The sequence below is a fragment of the Bombina bombina genome, chromosome 6, assembly GCF_027579735.1.
Source record: "Bombina bombina isolate aBomBom1 chromosome 6, aBomBom1.pri, whole genome shotgun sequence".
NCBI classification, from domain to species: domain Eukaryota; kingdom Metazoa; phylum Chordata; class Amphibia; order Anura; family Bombinatoridae; genus Bombina; species Bombina bombina.
In genome coordinates, this window is record NC_069504.1 from 1097129690 (window position 1) to 1097145803 (window position 16114).

Below are 16114 nucleotides of genomic sequence, written 5' to 3' on the forward strand. Positions count from 1 at the left end.
AGTTGAAAGCTAAACCTAGGTAAGCTCATATGCTAATTTCTAAGCCCTTGAAGGCCGCCTCTTATCTGAATGCATGCACTAGAGGGCATTAGTTCATGGGTGTCATATAGATAATATGGTGCTTACACCCGTGGAGTTAACTAGGAGTCAGCACTGATTAACTAAAATACAAGTCTGTTAGAAGAACTGAAATAAGGGGGCAGTCTGCAGAGGCTTAGACACAAGGTAATCACAGAGGTAAAAAGTGTATTAATATAACTGTGGGTTATTCAAAACTGGGGAATGGGTAATAAAGGGATTATCTATCTTTTTAAACAACACAAAATTCTTGAGTAGACTGTCCCTTTAAACTATATTCTCTATCTAAATTTGATGTCCCTTTAAAGGAAAAGTAAAGCCAAGATTAAACTTTCACGATTGAGATAGAGCGTGTGGTTTAAAACCCCCAACAACTTTCCAATTTATTATCAAAATGTAAACAATATTTTTATGTGCACACTTTCTGAGGCACCAGCTATTACTGAACATGTGCAAAAGTTAAAGCTAAATACATATATGTTTATGATTGGCTGATGGCTGTCACATTATACAGGGAGCATGTAATGTCTAAAAACAAAAATAAATAAGGGAACCACAACTGAAATGGTAAATAGCAGCAGTTATGTTAAAGGTATATTTACCGTGGGAAGACGTGGGCACATGACAGTGCATTTCAGTATCTTAAAGGCCCATTAACGTTGGCAAATAACATTTGTCTTTACTTTGAAACTTTAAAGGGACGTTAAAACCACAAAATTAATGCTAGATATTACAATGCATTCAAAGATTAGCCTGAGAATAATATGGAAATGTATTTTTTAAAATTATATAAGTTGTTTAAATGTTGAAAATAAGTTTTATTGTAAAGTAATGGAGATTTCTGGGTTTAAAAGTCTGTTCTTCTCATCAAGCCGGTAAAGGATAGTTATGTGTGAACTAATAAAGTAACAAACTCACACACAGTGTTTAGTCTCCACCTTTGAGGAACACACAGTGTTTAGTCTCCACCTTTGAGGAACACACAGTGTTTAGTCTCCACCTTTGAGGAACACACAGTGTTTAGTCTCCACCTTTGAGGAACACACAGTGTTTAGTCTCCACCTTTGAGGAACACACAGTGTTTAGTCTCCACCTTTGAGGAACACACAGTGTTTAGTCTCCACCTTTGAGGAACACACAGTGTTTAGTCTCCGCCTTTGAGGAACACACAGTATTTAGTCTCCACCTTTGAGGAACACACAGTGCTCTGTCTGTCTTATCGCAGAGAGGTCTCTGTGTTATTGATACAACCCAACCTCTTATGCACACAATAAGATCTTTTTACTGTTCATTAAATAACAGTCCTCCAAAATGAAATCCCTTTATTTCCCATTCCCCAGTTTTGCATAACCAGCACCGTTATATTAATATACTTTTTACCTCTGTTACTACCCTGTATCTTCTGACAGCTCCCTGATCACATGACATTCTATTTATAATCTATTGACTTGCATTTTAGCCAATTAGTGCTGTGTCATGCACAACTCCAGAGGAGAGAGCACAATGTTATATATATGGCACACATGAACTAGCAGTCTCCTGTTGTGAAAAGCAAATAAAAAAGCATGTGGTAAGAGGCTGTCTGTAGTGGCTTAGACACAGGCAGAAATGTAGAGGTTTAAATCTTATAAAGTATATTATTATAACCGTGTTGGTTATGCAAAGCTGGGGAATGGGTAGTAAAGGCATTGTCTATCTTTTTAAAAAATATAAATGTTGGTGTTCACTGTCCCTTTAAGATTAAAGTGACATGAATAGCAAAAATGAACTCATTTAAACAGAGCATACAATTAAACAAAAAAAGTTGCAATTTACTTTTTATATTTACACTTTCTGAGGCATCAGCTCCTACTGAGCATGTGCAAGAGTTCACAGCATATACGTAGCCTGTGATTTGCTGCTGCCTGTCACATGACACAGGGGGCCGGCAATTTGAATAAAATTTTGAAATTTGTCAGAAAAATATCTACTGCTGGTTTAAAATTCAGTCTTCTTTGTGTGCATCTATTGATTATGCAGAATGCAGTTCTACTGTATTTTCTTTCCAGTTACTTGTTTTACCAGCTGCAGATTTTTAAACATATGGAACGTTGTTCCTTTAGGTTTTTATTTTTATATATGCAGAATGCCTGATGAAGGGACCTCAGTGTCCTGCAAGCTTGCCTATCCACTATTAGTTAGATATTAAAGCTATCACCTGTACATTGCTTATTTTCTTACAAAAGGATTTTTACCATTTTATGAAATAGATGTCTCTTCTTATTAAAATCACAATCCAATAAAATGGGCTGAACTTGTAAGGAGGACAGACCTCCTTATCTGTCTAATTAGTTACACAAAGTCCTATGTATCTTATTTGTCACTGTCACTGTTTACCAATACTTAGAGCCCTGTGATCTAAAGATCTGGTAAGAATATCTAAGAAGTCTTGTCAGTACTGTAAGGTCCCCAAAAAAATGTATAAAGGCAAATTTTACCTTGTGAGCTCTTTATCTCACTATGCCGAGTTCTGGATATGAAGGAAAGACACCTACATTACAATTTAATACTCAGACATTAACCCCCCAAATTGTTTGTAATTTCTCTGCATCCTGGTGAGTTTTTGATCATTGGGCCATCTGAGAGAACAGTGGGGGAAATTAACATTTTAGTACCTCTCTGCCACACCCCCAACTGGGAGCATGATTTAATTTAAACCTCCTTGTTTACATAGCATTTCTATAACCAGTACTTAAATACTGACATTTTCATTATAGGTGGAGATACAAGACAAAATCAGCTATTTCAAATGACAAAATAAGGGTAAATAAGCAATTTATAACCAACTTAATGCACTCAAGCAGGTAAAATAAATAATTGGGAACGCATTAAAGGGTAGGAAAATTACAGCACACTGTCCCTTTAATGGTTCTTTAAAGGTAGCAGCACCATGAGTGAGATTGTAAATAAAACATCCTCCCCTGTGTCTAATAAAGATATGGCACATCCCAAAACTTTATCATAGCACCAGATTATCTTGTCTGTGCTGAGCTTGTGATATCTGCTCTAGCGGATTATAGCTATCTCTGTTTATTCATTGCTCTGTATGTAACTGTTACAGATAAACTGGTAACAACTTCAATCACATATACAGCACTAGATATACTATAGTGATCACTGAAGCCAATGGGAGCTGCACAGAATATTGCTTATTAGCCGGATATTGTGTCACGTTTAACAAATGGGGTTGTTATTATTATGAATTCCCTCCCTCAATATCACATGGCATTGAGTACAACTGGATATGAGATTTTAAAACTGAAGTGGTCACAAAAAACTCTGTCCACCAGGGGGCACCAAATATATTTAAAATGGAAATCCAAGTTTAAAGTGGCAGTAAACTTATGTTTGTACATGCTAGTTTAGAGTACATTTATTTGTTAAACTATATTATATTCAAGGATTTACATTTTATACCTTCCTTCTGTTGGCCCTTTTAACCGTTTAACTTGTTTAGATGTAGTTGTTCATTAATCTGAAGGGGATTCTCTTCTCCCATAACCGACACATTGCTACAGAATTAAACCGTGAATTGCACAGCTATACACAGTGTGATTCACTGTTTACATTGTGTGTGTGTGCGTGTGAGGGCATAATGTGCGCATGCAGGAGCTGGCTACCAGGTGTGGCTGAGTAGGCAAGAGAGTGCACCTTCATTCACCTGCAGTCATTTGCTGTACCAGCTCACACATACAATAAAGGTATCAGACACAAATGAACTGGCTGCTCCCCTTGGCCTTCGTGTGATACACGACTGAAGTGCACTCAGCTGTCACTGCAAGGTGTTATCTGATACAGCAAGGTAAGCACGAGAGCTCACAGCTATAGAAAGACTTATGCAGGCAGTGTATTTGTGATTTGATGTATTGTCTGCCTGTCAAGCTTTTTTTCAGGAGAGGCGGCCGGGGGAAATGGAAATATCAAGAATAAAAAGTATATTTTTTATAATTCTACAGCTGTTTGAAACAACGCTTTAATGAAGATCACCTGTAGTGCTGCCCTACTGTAATAATGTAAAAAGTCTTATATCAGAGTTCACCATCCCTTTAAATATCCACATGTAGCATAAAGCATAGCAGGGTAAGGAAGCAAACGTCTTACACAATCCAGATAAAAACCTGCCGCAGTCATAGATCTCTACTTCCCTATCCTCACTCTCGCTTTTTAAATAACAATCAAAGGCAGCCTATTGGTTAATATTTCTATCTTATTAGTGTAATCATCTAATAAGCAATGCTTTTTATTATATATGTGACTGAGCTTGGTAACATTATATGTGTTGCTGTATCTGCATATTGTACAGACCATCAGTCAGGATCCTGTATGTGTATTTACTGCTAGAAGTTGTAATATTACTTTTATAAGAGAGGGTTTGGTAAAACCAGGATGCTTTATTCAACATATCTGGCTCCCAGACTGTGTTTATCTGGCTCATCAGTATGTTTGCTGCTTCTGGTTATTAATTTGTTATAAATACCAAAACTTCCTTCTGCAGTCTTTCAATAAATGAACATACTAGGTGAGTGGGAAATGTTTTTTCAATACATTAACACCTTGTTTGCTGCAGTCATTTTTCTGTTTTCAAACACCCACCACTCTTTAGCTTTTTTGGGGTGCACTAGATACTTTAATAGACAAAGATTGTCACGGACATTTAGCAAAATCTCCTTTGCAGTATTGGTTGCATCATCTCTGCTGAGGCCAGTTAGGGACATATATCTGGCGGGGTTAGACTTGTGAAGTCTGCAGGTTGTGCTTTCAATTCTCACAAGTCAAAACCCCTCAATTTTAAGACTAATTACAGGAAAATGAGTGCAAATAGGAAAATGAAAATATAGTGAAACGTTGTTTTAATAAACATTTTATATTACCATCTCAAAGTGTTTCATGCCCTTTTAAAGGGATAGAAAGGTCAAATGTAAACATGCTGCACTCATGCACAATAGACTTCCATTAGCAAAAATGATTCTAGTAACAGTTACCAGTTTTGCCAGAGGCCTATGCACAAAGGCTATGTGTGACTAGAGAATCAGGATTCAAACATCATGCCTGCTCAGAGACCACTAAACTCGGCTAACAGTAATAACTTTTATTGGAAACATTTTTGCTAATGGAAGTTTTTTTGCTAAAATATAATTCCATTTAACCCCTTAACGACCAAGGATGTGTCAGGCACGTCCTACAAAAAGTTTCAGTTAATGACCAAGGACGTGCCTGACACGTCCTCTGGGTTTTGAAGTGCTGGAAGCAATTGTGATCACTTGCAGCCGCTTTCAGGGTATTGCAGTGATGCCTCGATATTGAGGCATCACTGCAATACCCTTTTTTTACCCACCGATGCAGAGATGGCCACTTTGTGGCCCTCTCTGCATCGGCCATCGATGGTGCCGATCGTTGGTGGAGCCATAACAGGGAGGCGGGTGGGCGGCCATCGTTGGTTATCTGCTGTTTCCTTTTAGTCCAGAGTGTGCGCAGGGGTCCAGGAGCGCGTGGGGGGCGGGCAGGTGCGTGTGTGCCACATTTCCATTAAATTCTATTAAATTGGATGAGTAGGGAGTGGAGGGGGGAATCAATGTTGGGCAAGGGATCTGGGAGGGGGAGGGTATTGAGGGGGGGGGGCAGCTACATTACAGAAAATGGGGTATTTTATAAATCTGCTCAAAAAAAGCCACATTTTGACTAAACTGGGTACTGGCAGACAGCTGCCAGTACCCAAGATGGCAGCAAATAGGTAGCAGGGGGAGGGTTAGAGAGCTGTTTGGGGGAGATCAGGGAGGTTGGGGGCAAAGGGGGGATCCAACACTGCATAATAAATATATATATTAAAAAATTGCCTTTTATTTTAGTACTGGCAGACTTTCTGTCAGTACTTAAGATGGCAGTGACAATTGTGAGGTGGGGAAGGGAAGAGAGCTGTTTGAGGGGGTCCGGGAGGGATCAGGGAGTGGGATATGTCAGATGAGAGGCTGATCTCTACACTGAAGCTAAAATTAACTCTACAAGCTACCTTATTAACCCCTTCACTGCTGGCTGTGAAATGGTTGCATGAAATATACCAAAATGGGCCTAGATCAATACTTTGGGTTGTCTACTATACTAAAGCTAAAATTAACCCTACAAGCTCCCTAATTATCCCCTTCACTGCTGGGAATAATACATAAGTGGTGCGCAACAGCATTTAGCAGCCTTCTAATTACCAAAAAGCAATGCCAAAGCCATATATGTCTGCTATTTCTGAACAAAGGGGATCCCAGAGAAGCATTTACAACCATTTGTGCCATGATTGCACAAGCTGTTTGTAACTAATTTCAGTGAGAAACCTAAAGTTTGTGAAAAAGTTTGTGAAAAAGTGAACGACTTTTTTTATTTGATCGCATTTGGTGGTGAAATGGTGGCATGAAATATACCTAAATGGGCCTAGATCAGTACTTTGGGTTGTCTACTAAAAATATATATATATATATATATATACATGTGAAGGGTTATTCAGGGATTCCTGACAGAAATCTGTGTTCCAATGTAAGTATCGCTAATTTAAAAAAAAAAGTAAAGTGCTACTTGTACTTATTGCCCTATAACTTGCAAAGAACATGTAAACATTGGGTATTTCTAAACTCATGACAAAATTTAGAAACTATTTAACATGGGTGTTTTTTGGTGGTTGCAGATGTGTAACAGATCTGGGGGTCAAAGTTAGAAAAAGTGTTTTTTTTTTTCATTTTTTCATCATATTTTATAAAAAAAATTATAGTAAATTATAAGATACTAGTACTAAAGCCCGTGTACACGGGCCATTTTTTGCAGTACAGCGGTCCCACCCCTTGCTCTCTCCCCCCTCTCTTTTGCTCTCTCTTCCCCCCTCTCTTTTGCTTTCTCTCCCCCCTCTCTTTTGCTTTCTCTCTCCCCCCCCCTTTGGCTCTCTCTCCCCCCTTTGGCTCTCCTCCCCCCCTTTGGCTCTCCCCCCCCTTTGGCTCTCTCCCCCCCCCTCTTTGGCTCTCCCCCCCCCCCTCTTTGGCTCTCTCTCCCCCCTCTTTGGCTCTCTCTCCTCTTTGGCTCTCTTTCCTCTTTGGCTCTCTCTCTTCCCCCTCTTTGGCTCTCCCCTCCCCTTTGGCTCCCCCCCCCTTTGGCTCTCTCCCCCCCCCCCCTCTTTTGCTCTCTCTCTCCCCTCTTTGGCTCTCTCCCCCCTCTTTTGTTCTCTCCCCCCTCTTTTGTTCTCTCCCCCCCTCTTTGGCGCTCTCCCCCCCCCTTCGGCGCTCTCCCCCCCCTTCTTTGGCTCCCCCCCCCCTCTTTGGCTCTCCCCCCCCCTCTTTGGCTCTCCCCCCCTCTTTGGCTCTCCCCCCCCCTTTGGCTCTGCCCCCCCCCTTTTGGCTCTCTCCCCTCTTTTGCTCTCCTCTTTGGCTCTCCCCCCTGTTTAGCTCTCCCCCCCCCCCCTTTGGCTCTCTCCCCCCCTCCCTTTGGCTCTCTCCCCCCCCTCTTTGGCTCTCTCCCCCCCCCCTCTTTGTCTCTCTCTCCTTTTTGGCTCTTTTTCCTCTTTGGCTCTCTCTCTCCCCCCTAAGTACAGATCAATTGTTATTTTTTTAAAGTTAAATATTTGTTTTGTATGTGCTGTGTAGCACATAGATAACTCTGGAGCTGCGCAGTTTTAAGTTTTGTTTAGCCTTGCGACGCTTTCAAATGGTAGTCACGCGACTACTCGCGCCGGTGTGTATTCATCTCGCGCTGCGATGGTGCGAGCGTGCGCGTGCGGGCAAGTTTGTGGAGGGTGCGCATGCGCGTGCGGGCAAGTTTGTGGAGGGTGCGCATGCGCGTGCGGCCAAGTTAGGTGTCTATTCATCTGGCACTGCGATGGTGCGCGTGCGGGCAAGTTTGTGGCGGGTGCGCATGCGCGTGCGGGCAAGTTTGTATAATAGGCTGTGTGAGGGTGCGCGTGCGCGGGTGGCCAAGTTAATTTTTGTGGGTATAATAGGCTGTGTGTGGGTGCGAGGGTGCGCGTGCGCGGGCGGCCAAGTTAATTTTTGTGGGTATAATAGGCTGTGTGTGGGTGCGACGGTGCGGGTTTGTGTGTTAAGGGTTGCTGTGTGTGGGTGCGAGGGTGCGCGTGCGGCCAAGTTTGTGGGTGTGTGGATGTGTGAGCTGTCAGCTGTGCGCACGAGGTGTCTGGGATCTAAGGCCAAGTGTGTTTGTCTCTACTGCGCATGACGGCTTCAGACAAACACACTTGGCCTTTTATAATATAGGATGATGAAAATAATGGTATCTTTAGAAAGTCCATTTAAGGGCGAGAAAAACAGTATATAATATGTGTGGGTACAGTAAATGAGTAAGAGGAAAATTACAGCTAAACACAAACACTGCAGAAATGTAAAAATAGACCTGGTCCCAAACGGTCAGAAAATTGAAAAGTGCTGTGGTCCTTAAGGGGTTAAAACTGAAATGCACCCATGCACATTTTAACCTTTCTATCAATTTAAGCTTGATTGCATGAAAATATATAATAATCCAACAATTAGGACCCAAGGCTACAATTTTAGGAATTGTAGTTCTCTGATGCCCAGGATTTTTCAAGCCACATATTTATCAGTCTTAAAGGAACATTAAACACTAAATAAATGCTATATAGAATTATGCTTTCAGCAAAAAGATTAGTCTGAAAATAACAGGTAGATGTATTTTTTAAAGTTTTATTAGCTGTTTAAATATTGGCAAAATAAGTGCAACGTTTTAGTGTCTCTAAAACAATAGGAGCTGCTGTGTTGTAACTTGGGTTACCTTCTAAGCAGTGGCCAATTAGGGACAGTTATAAATAGGCCACTAGAGCGCGCAGCCAATGGCTGTGTGGAATATAACAGTGTTCTGCACTTCCATTTAACAGGAACTGAAATGCTCACAATTTCATAATGGAATTACAGGAAAAGGGGACAAAATAAATGAAAGTATATTGCAGAGTTTTTTTTTTATATATATATATATATATATACAATGTATCACTTTATATTACCATCTCAGGGTGTTTAATGTCCCTTTAAGTCCTGCTTAAGCCATTGCATTGTTGTATATAATCATATTTTTCACTTTTTCTGAACAGATCGTCCAGGCTTACTGAATGTCGCCAGTATAGAGAAAATGCAGGAGAACATAGTGCACGTATTAAAGCTCCATCTCCAGTCAAACCACCCTGATGACATCTTCCTGTTTCCAAAGCTCCTTCAGAAAATGGCCGACCTGCGGCAGCTTGTGACTGAGCACGCCTTGCTAGTCCAGACCATTAAAAAGACGGAGACTGACGCAGCTCTGCACCCTTTATTGCAAGAGATCTACAGGGACATGTACTGAGGAGTTTATTTTTACCACATTCTAGATGGGAGCAAGGTTAAAGTTTGTGTCGGTTTCCCTCACGAGTTTTGTTCAAAAGCGAATGTGCCTTCTGCTTAATCACTGCCGAAGTTGAGCTTTGGATTAAGGTTACCATTGGTGGAAAGCAGCATCGTTTGAAGAGAACACAGTAATGATTTATTCTCAGGTTACCCCACTAGTCGCGTTGAGGATTCATTCACATCACCGAGCACTGACAATGCCAAATGGTTTGCGCTTCAGGCTGTACCAAGACGAACACTCTAATTCCTACCACAATGGTGTGATCTTCAGGCCTGTGGTGTCACTTCTGAATTTGTTACTGGTATAAATACAACTGAATGTACTATAGAGAAATGGTATTGTGACGCGGATGGGCTTTGGGGACCCAAACTTAGGTTATTTGTCACTAAATAAGAAAACAACAGATCAGTAGGTGCAGAAACTTCCAGCACTAATCTGTGATTTTGGTTTTAAGCTACACTTGTGAATGGTTTGTGAAAAGTAACTATGGTTTGTTCCTATGTACAACTGTATAGTCCCTGATTTCACTCCAAGGGACTGCAACATACGCTGAAGCCAGAGCGCTGTCATCATTGTACGAGGCTTATTTCTCAAGAGTTTCTCCCAAAAAGCTGCTGTTGCCCTTTTCTGCCTTATCAATGCAGATTTATGGGGCAGACACAAAACTGTCTTCCACTCTCGTTTTGTTGCGCAATCCGCTCTGATTTGTGGACCCTAAGCCGATGCCTGATTATCTTTTATTATCATAAAAAATCCTAAAACTGAGTTTTCAAAGCAAGGCCCATATAAGTGCTATATTAGATGCATTAGTAGCATAAAGGGATAAAGCAATACACCATTTTCCAGTTCACTTCTGTTATCAGTTTTTCTTAGTTCTTTTGGTATTCTTTGTGAAAGAGTAATCCTAGGTGAGCTGAGGAGCGTGCATGTGTTTTTAGCTATTTGGCATAGCGCTTGCAAGTGTTTACTCTTCAACAAAAGATATCATGAGTACAAAGCAAATTTGATAATAAAAGTAAGTTGAAAGTTGTTTAACCCTTAACAAGGTGTAAAATAACACGGCTGTCACCAACAGAGATAAGGCCGCACTATTGGCGAATGTCTCCTGCAGTAAGGCATGAAGTGATAGCACACAGCTACGCTTTCTGCAAGATCCCCGCTATTGCAGGGCTGAAAACCCACTAAGAACACACAACATACAGGGTACGTCTGCGATGTTAAAGGGTTAAAACCGCATGCTCTATCTGAATCACGAATGTTTAATTTTGACTTTGCTGTCCATTCAGATCTGAAGCCCTGTTATTAAAGGTACTTTGTACTGAGAAATGTATTTCATCTATATGAAAGTGCAGCATCTAAATATGCCGAATATATTTGTATATGTAGAAAATGTTAAGTAAAAGCTATTTAATTTAAACAAATATAGCTGTGTCAGTTGCGTACTTCCTACTAAGGCACTTCCTGCCAATTGGTTAAAAGGTGCATCCTGTTAAGGCCTATTGGCTGATAGGAACTTTCTGATTGGCTGATAGGCACTGCATGCTAAAAGGGCACTAGTAGGATGCACCTATAATTCAAGTGAGCATTAATAGGAAGTGCACAACTGATAGCCGTAGGTTCCATTTCAAATTAAACAACTTTTACATAATATTTATTCATGCAATAAAAATGTCAACATGCTAAAATGCTGCTCTTTGATATGAATGATAGAACATTTTTCTATGTTTCTTTATTTAATTTTAAGTATCTACTGGTACGATTAGTAAAACAGAGGAAGGTAAATATTTATAATATAATAATTGGTTACAGCATTAGGGGATTTACAAACTTCCTAAATTTAATATTAAAACAATTAAAAAAATGCATGCTGCATACCTAGGTATTCATTGCTCATTGGCTGAAAATGAACTATTCCCATGGTTGAATTGGGCCACTCCTCCAGAAATATAAGAAAGATAGATTAAAAACACAAAATCTATAATATATTAAAGGGACACTGAACCCAATTTTTTTTTCTTTCATGATTCAGATAGAGCATGCAATTTTAAGCAACTTTCTAATTTACTTCTATTATCAATTTTTCTTCGTTCTTTTGCTATCTTTATTTGAAAAAGAAGGCATCTAAGCTAAGGAGCCATCAAATTTTTGGTTCAGAACCATGCACTTGTTTATTGGTGCTGTCCAATCAGCAAGGACAACCCAGGTTGTTCACCAAAAATGGCCCCGCATCTAAACTTACATTCTTGCTTTTCAAATAAACATACCAAGAGAATAAAGAAAATTTGATAATGGGAGTAAATTAGAAAGCTGCTTAAAATTGCATTCTCTATCTGAATCACGAAAGAATAAATTTGGGTTCAGTGTCCCTTTAAGAAATAACCTCTTTTAGATGATAACAGAGAACATTGTAATGTTACTTTATTTAAATCAAAGCTGTAAACGAATGTATAGATCTCTGGTACTGTCATGTTCCTGTAAAATATTCACAAGCTTATATTTTTAATAGACATGTAAATATAGCATTTCTGCTACATTCAGCTCTCAATAGTAATTCGTCACTAGTTTGACAGCTTTATCTTTGCTATGATTTTACAGTGGCCATAGAGTTTGAAACCTATAGTAAAAAAAATAATAATTGTGCTCTCATAGCATATAGCAAACATTGTGGCTAAGTATACACATCTGTTTGCACGCTCTAAGTAGAACACCCACATAATCTGTTGGTAAAATATGCTGCTTTTTTCATTAAAGTGATGGTAATGACAAAACTAAACTTTCTTAATTTAGACAGGGCACGCAAATTTAAAACAAAAACGAATTAAGTGTTATCAAATTCATTCTCTTAGCATCCTTTGTTGAAGAGTAAACCAAGAACCCATAGAACGCGGAACCTATCTAGGTTCACTCTTCAACAAAGGGTGACATGAGTATAAAGCAAATTTGATAATAGAAATAAATTGGAAAGTGTCTTAATATTGCATGCTTTATCTAAATCACTAAAATGTCATTTTGGCTTTACTGTCCTTTTTAAAAGTTTAACAGAGGAACTACTGGTTTAAACCATTAACATGATGATTTTAGGAGCCGATATTGTTTTTAGGCTATTAAATATGACTAACAAACTCCCATCAATGGAGATTTTATTCCTAAATCATATTTAAATGACCTATTCATTTTTGGTGCATGAAAAGCACTGCTTATGGTTTAGTAATGACATTTTTGTCTCAGGGATAAATATATATATATAGATTGTATTTTTATTTTTAAGTCAGAGTCATACAAGCACCTTTGTATCATATTTCAATTATAGGTAAAATGTGAGTGGTCTATTTTGTGTAATCGGTATTTTTTGTAGGATAATATAGTTTGTCGTCCCATAGAGAAGTTTATCCTACATGTCAGGAAAGGACTGTATAGAGAAGGGCTTCGTGGTAACGTAGACATCAAACATTCTCTCTTTCTCCATTTATTGTGTAAGTGTTATTGTTTTATTGCAATGGATCAAGAAGCCACTATCCTACATCAGATGTGTGGTTAACCATACTAGGGGGTATATAAGTGAGTTAGTGTCTCAGGTTTGTTGACTGAGCCATTTATACTCAAATATGGATAGCTGGAAACCCTAGTGTGTTGGACTTGAGTTCCAGACACTTGTATAGTTTCCACTATTAAAACATTGAGTTTTTTGAAAGGGGCTTGTCACTAAAAATTATTTTACTGGTGGTACAGTGAATACTTACCTGGTTTTCATTGGCTGAGAATTGTATTGCTATTTATGTAGCTGATTATTTTAAGACCACTGATAATAAAATATACAAAAGTTGTTAGTGACAATCAATAAGTTCTATTGATTGATATCCCCAATAGATGTAACATATATGTCTGTTAATGCAGAGTTATTTAGTAGTGTTCTTTGTTGTAATCCTGATTTAGATGTCACCAAGTCCAGCCACCCTATACAATAGCATTCCCCAAATATCTCCAGGTCTTCTGTTTATCTTGTGACCGTTCTTGTACAAACAGACCAGGAACTGGATTCTCCTATGGAATTGTACTAATGTAAAGCGAATGCACTAAATATCTAGTTTTCTTCTCATGCAGAATTAATGTAAGAAATAGACTTGTGACTGCTGCTATGAATACAATGTAAAAAATATACTTATTTAGTTTCTTTTTAGTATTTAAAGGGACAGGATTTTTTTTCTACAATGCATTGAAGAAAACAATAACATATTCTTATCTGCAGCTTTTACAAAATATTTTCTAAACTAGGTTTCTACGCCCTTTCGGGTGCTGAATAAGCTGCCTTGTCACCAGTACCCTCAAACAAAATTTTTTGTTTTAGTTTGAAACAAGCAGGGTCTTACAGCCAATCAAATCTGTACTGATGGTCCGACAGATTATAGCAAGAGAGCACTACTGCTGCTCCGCTCTATAGCTGATATAACTGATTTGTAAACACGGGGCACTCTGGCTTTAAAAGTTTGTTCTAGTTAAAGGGACATGATACCCAAATGTTGAAGCACATGAAACTGATGCAGTATAGCTGTAAAAAGCTGACTAGAAAATATCACTTGAACATCTCTTTGTAAAAAAGGAAGATATTTTACCCCAAAATTTCCTAATTATTCACGCCCCACTGTAAAGAGACTTTAAGCAGCCAATCAGAATGCTAGTCCCAGGACTTACAAGGGAAGGTTATTTTCCTATTCGGTTTAAGTTAGTTTACTATGAAATCCCATGAGATTTCAGTAAATTCTCATTAGATCACAGCAAAGCAATGCATGACCGCAGCACTGCTGATTGGCTATTTTTTTCCCAACTTGCAGCTACACAGCAACTGAAGTATAACTGTTCACAGGGCACTTACTTTGGTGAGCTGGGGACATTTTTAGGTAAAATATCGTTTTATATAGAGATTCTCAGGTGATATTTTCCTGTCAGTCTTTTACAGTCATACTACATCACTTTCAAGTGATTTAGCAAATGAGTATTATGTCCCTTTCAGTGTATGAGGCTGGGGCAGAACAACATGTGATTGGCTTCACTTTGGAAAAGCAGCAGTTAAGAATGTGTAATTAAGTTGGCTGTTCCTTTAATATATATGTAGAGAACTAACTACATAGAACTTTTTGTATTGGGGGCTGTATAGACTGTTAACCCAACATGTGCTGGTTATGTTAGAGAGGGTGTAGGTTAATATATGGGGGCAAGAGAAATTACAGTTATGTTTTACAGTCTGTTGGGATGGATCCAATAAATAAACCTACAGACAGCACTCACCTCTTGTAGATGAGAAACCTAAAAGTAACAAACTTAAAAAAAAAAAAATCATATTTTAACAAAATATATATTCTATATTTACTATTGGGTAAGTGAATAACAAGCCATATGTTCTATTTGTCTGGGCATTTCTTTATATTTATTGTGTCTGTGTTTCTGTAGATGTTTTCAACAGTGTGTTAACCCTTTGGCTGCTAGGAGACACCCTTTTGCAATCAAAAGTTTTTTTCAAATTGGTTTCACAGTTTTTCTTTTGTCAGTTTTTTTTTAAATTAAATTATAAATCCCCCTACATGCAGTTCCGCTGTGTAGCATTTACTGTATTAGAAGCATTTTCTTCCCCAGAGTTTCTTACAGATGATAATTTTAAACATTATTTTTAGGACTACAAAGTATCACAAACAATTTATGTCAAAGTCCTTGTGTCATCTTTATTTGTTTTTTCCTATAAAATATTGAAATGCATTTGTTAAATTTCCCTATAGAAGCAAGTTTTAAAATTGAGTAGAGAATTCTGTAGATTATTGTAAAGGGAAATACCAGCACAGTAGTAAGATGTAAAGCAGGTTCTACGGTTCCAGCTTACAGGCCAGACGTTATCATAGTAGATATAACATCTGGTCAGTAATTGTGGTTATCTGTCACCCAAGGTAATCCGGCGATCCAACTGGTTAGTGATTCCTGAGCACTGGCCCACAAGAACCTGCAATAGAACAGAACTGTGTGCATGTAACTATGCACTAACGCCAGCAAAGCAGTTAAACAAATTGTCTGTGCACTCTTAGGTCACAGTTGGAGAGCCAATCAGGAGCGGAATACATGCGTAGCTGCCAGTCGCCATCCATCTCTTGCTCAGGACCAGCAAAGCAGTGTTTCCCCTGTAGGACATTAAAGGAATAGCCTAGTGCAAAAATCACAGGCTTAAATTCCTTAGGGCATTTTTTATTTTCTCACTACTGACCCTCAAACTTTATCTGCGTTTAACCAAATGCTTGAGCCAATCAGCATTTGCAGCCAAACTACCCCACCAATCATCGACATCAACCATGTTGGTCTTGAGCAGGACACTTCTAGTGAGCCAATCAGCATTTGCAGCCAAACTACCCCACCAATTATCAACCATGCTGGTCTTGAGCAGGACACTTCTAGTGAGCCAATCAGCATTTGCAGCCGAACTACCCCACCAATCATCAACCATGTTCCTGCTCGAGGCTACAATGTTTGTGGCTCTCGAATTGGACTTAACGTATGTATTTAACCTGTTTGCTGGAGTTAAACATATAGGCTTCCTTTTATCAATGCACAAGAACTTCCTTGTGCATTAGTTAATGCCAGCAAT

At 38.9% G+C, this 16114-nt stretch overlaps 1 protein-coding gene across 2 annotated transcripts in view; it reads left to right on the forward strand.

Annotated features, from left to right (window-relative positions):
* The window catches only part of PPARA (peroxisome proliferator activated receptor alpha), a 189178-nt gene that overhangs the window by 166719 nt on the left and 6345 nt on the right, over window positions 1–16114 (forward strand). For both annotated transcript variants that reach the window (XM_053719013.1, XM_053719012.1), the window contains one exon: window positions 9203–16114. This exon is cut by the window's right edge and continues 6345 nt beyond it. In XM_053719013.1, coding sequence (XP_053574988.1) covers window positions 9203–9450 — 248 coding nt within the window. In that variant the 3' untranslated portion in view covers window positions 9451–16114. The remainder of the gene's footprint in view (window positions 1–9202) is intronic.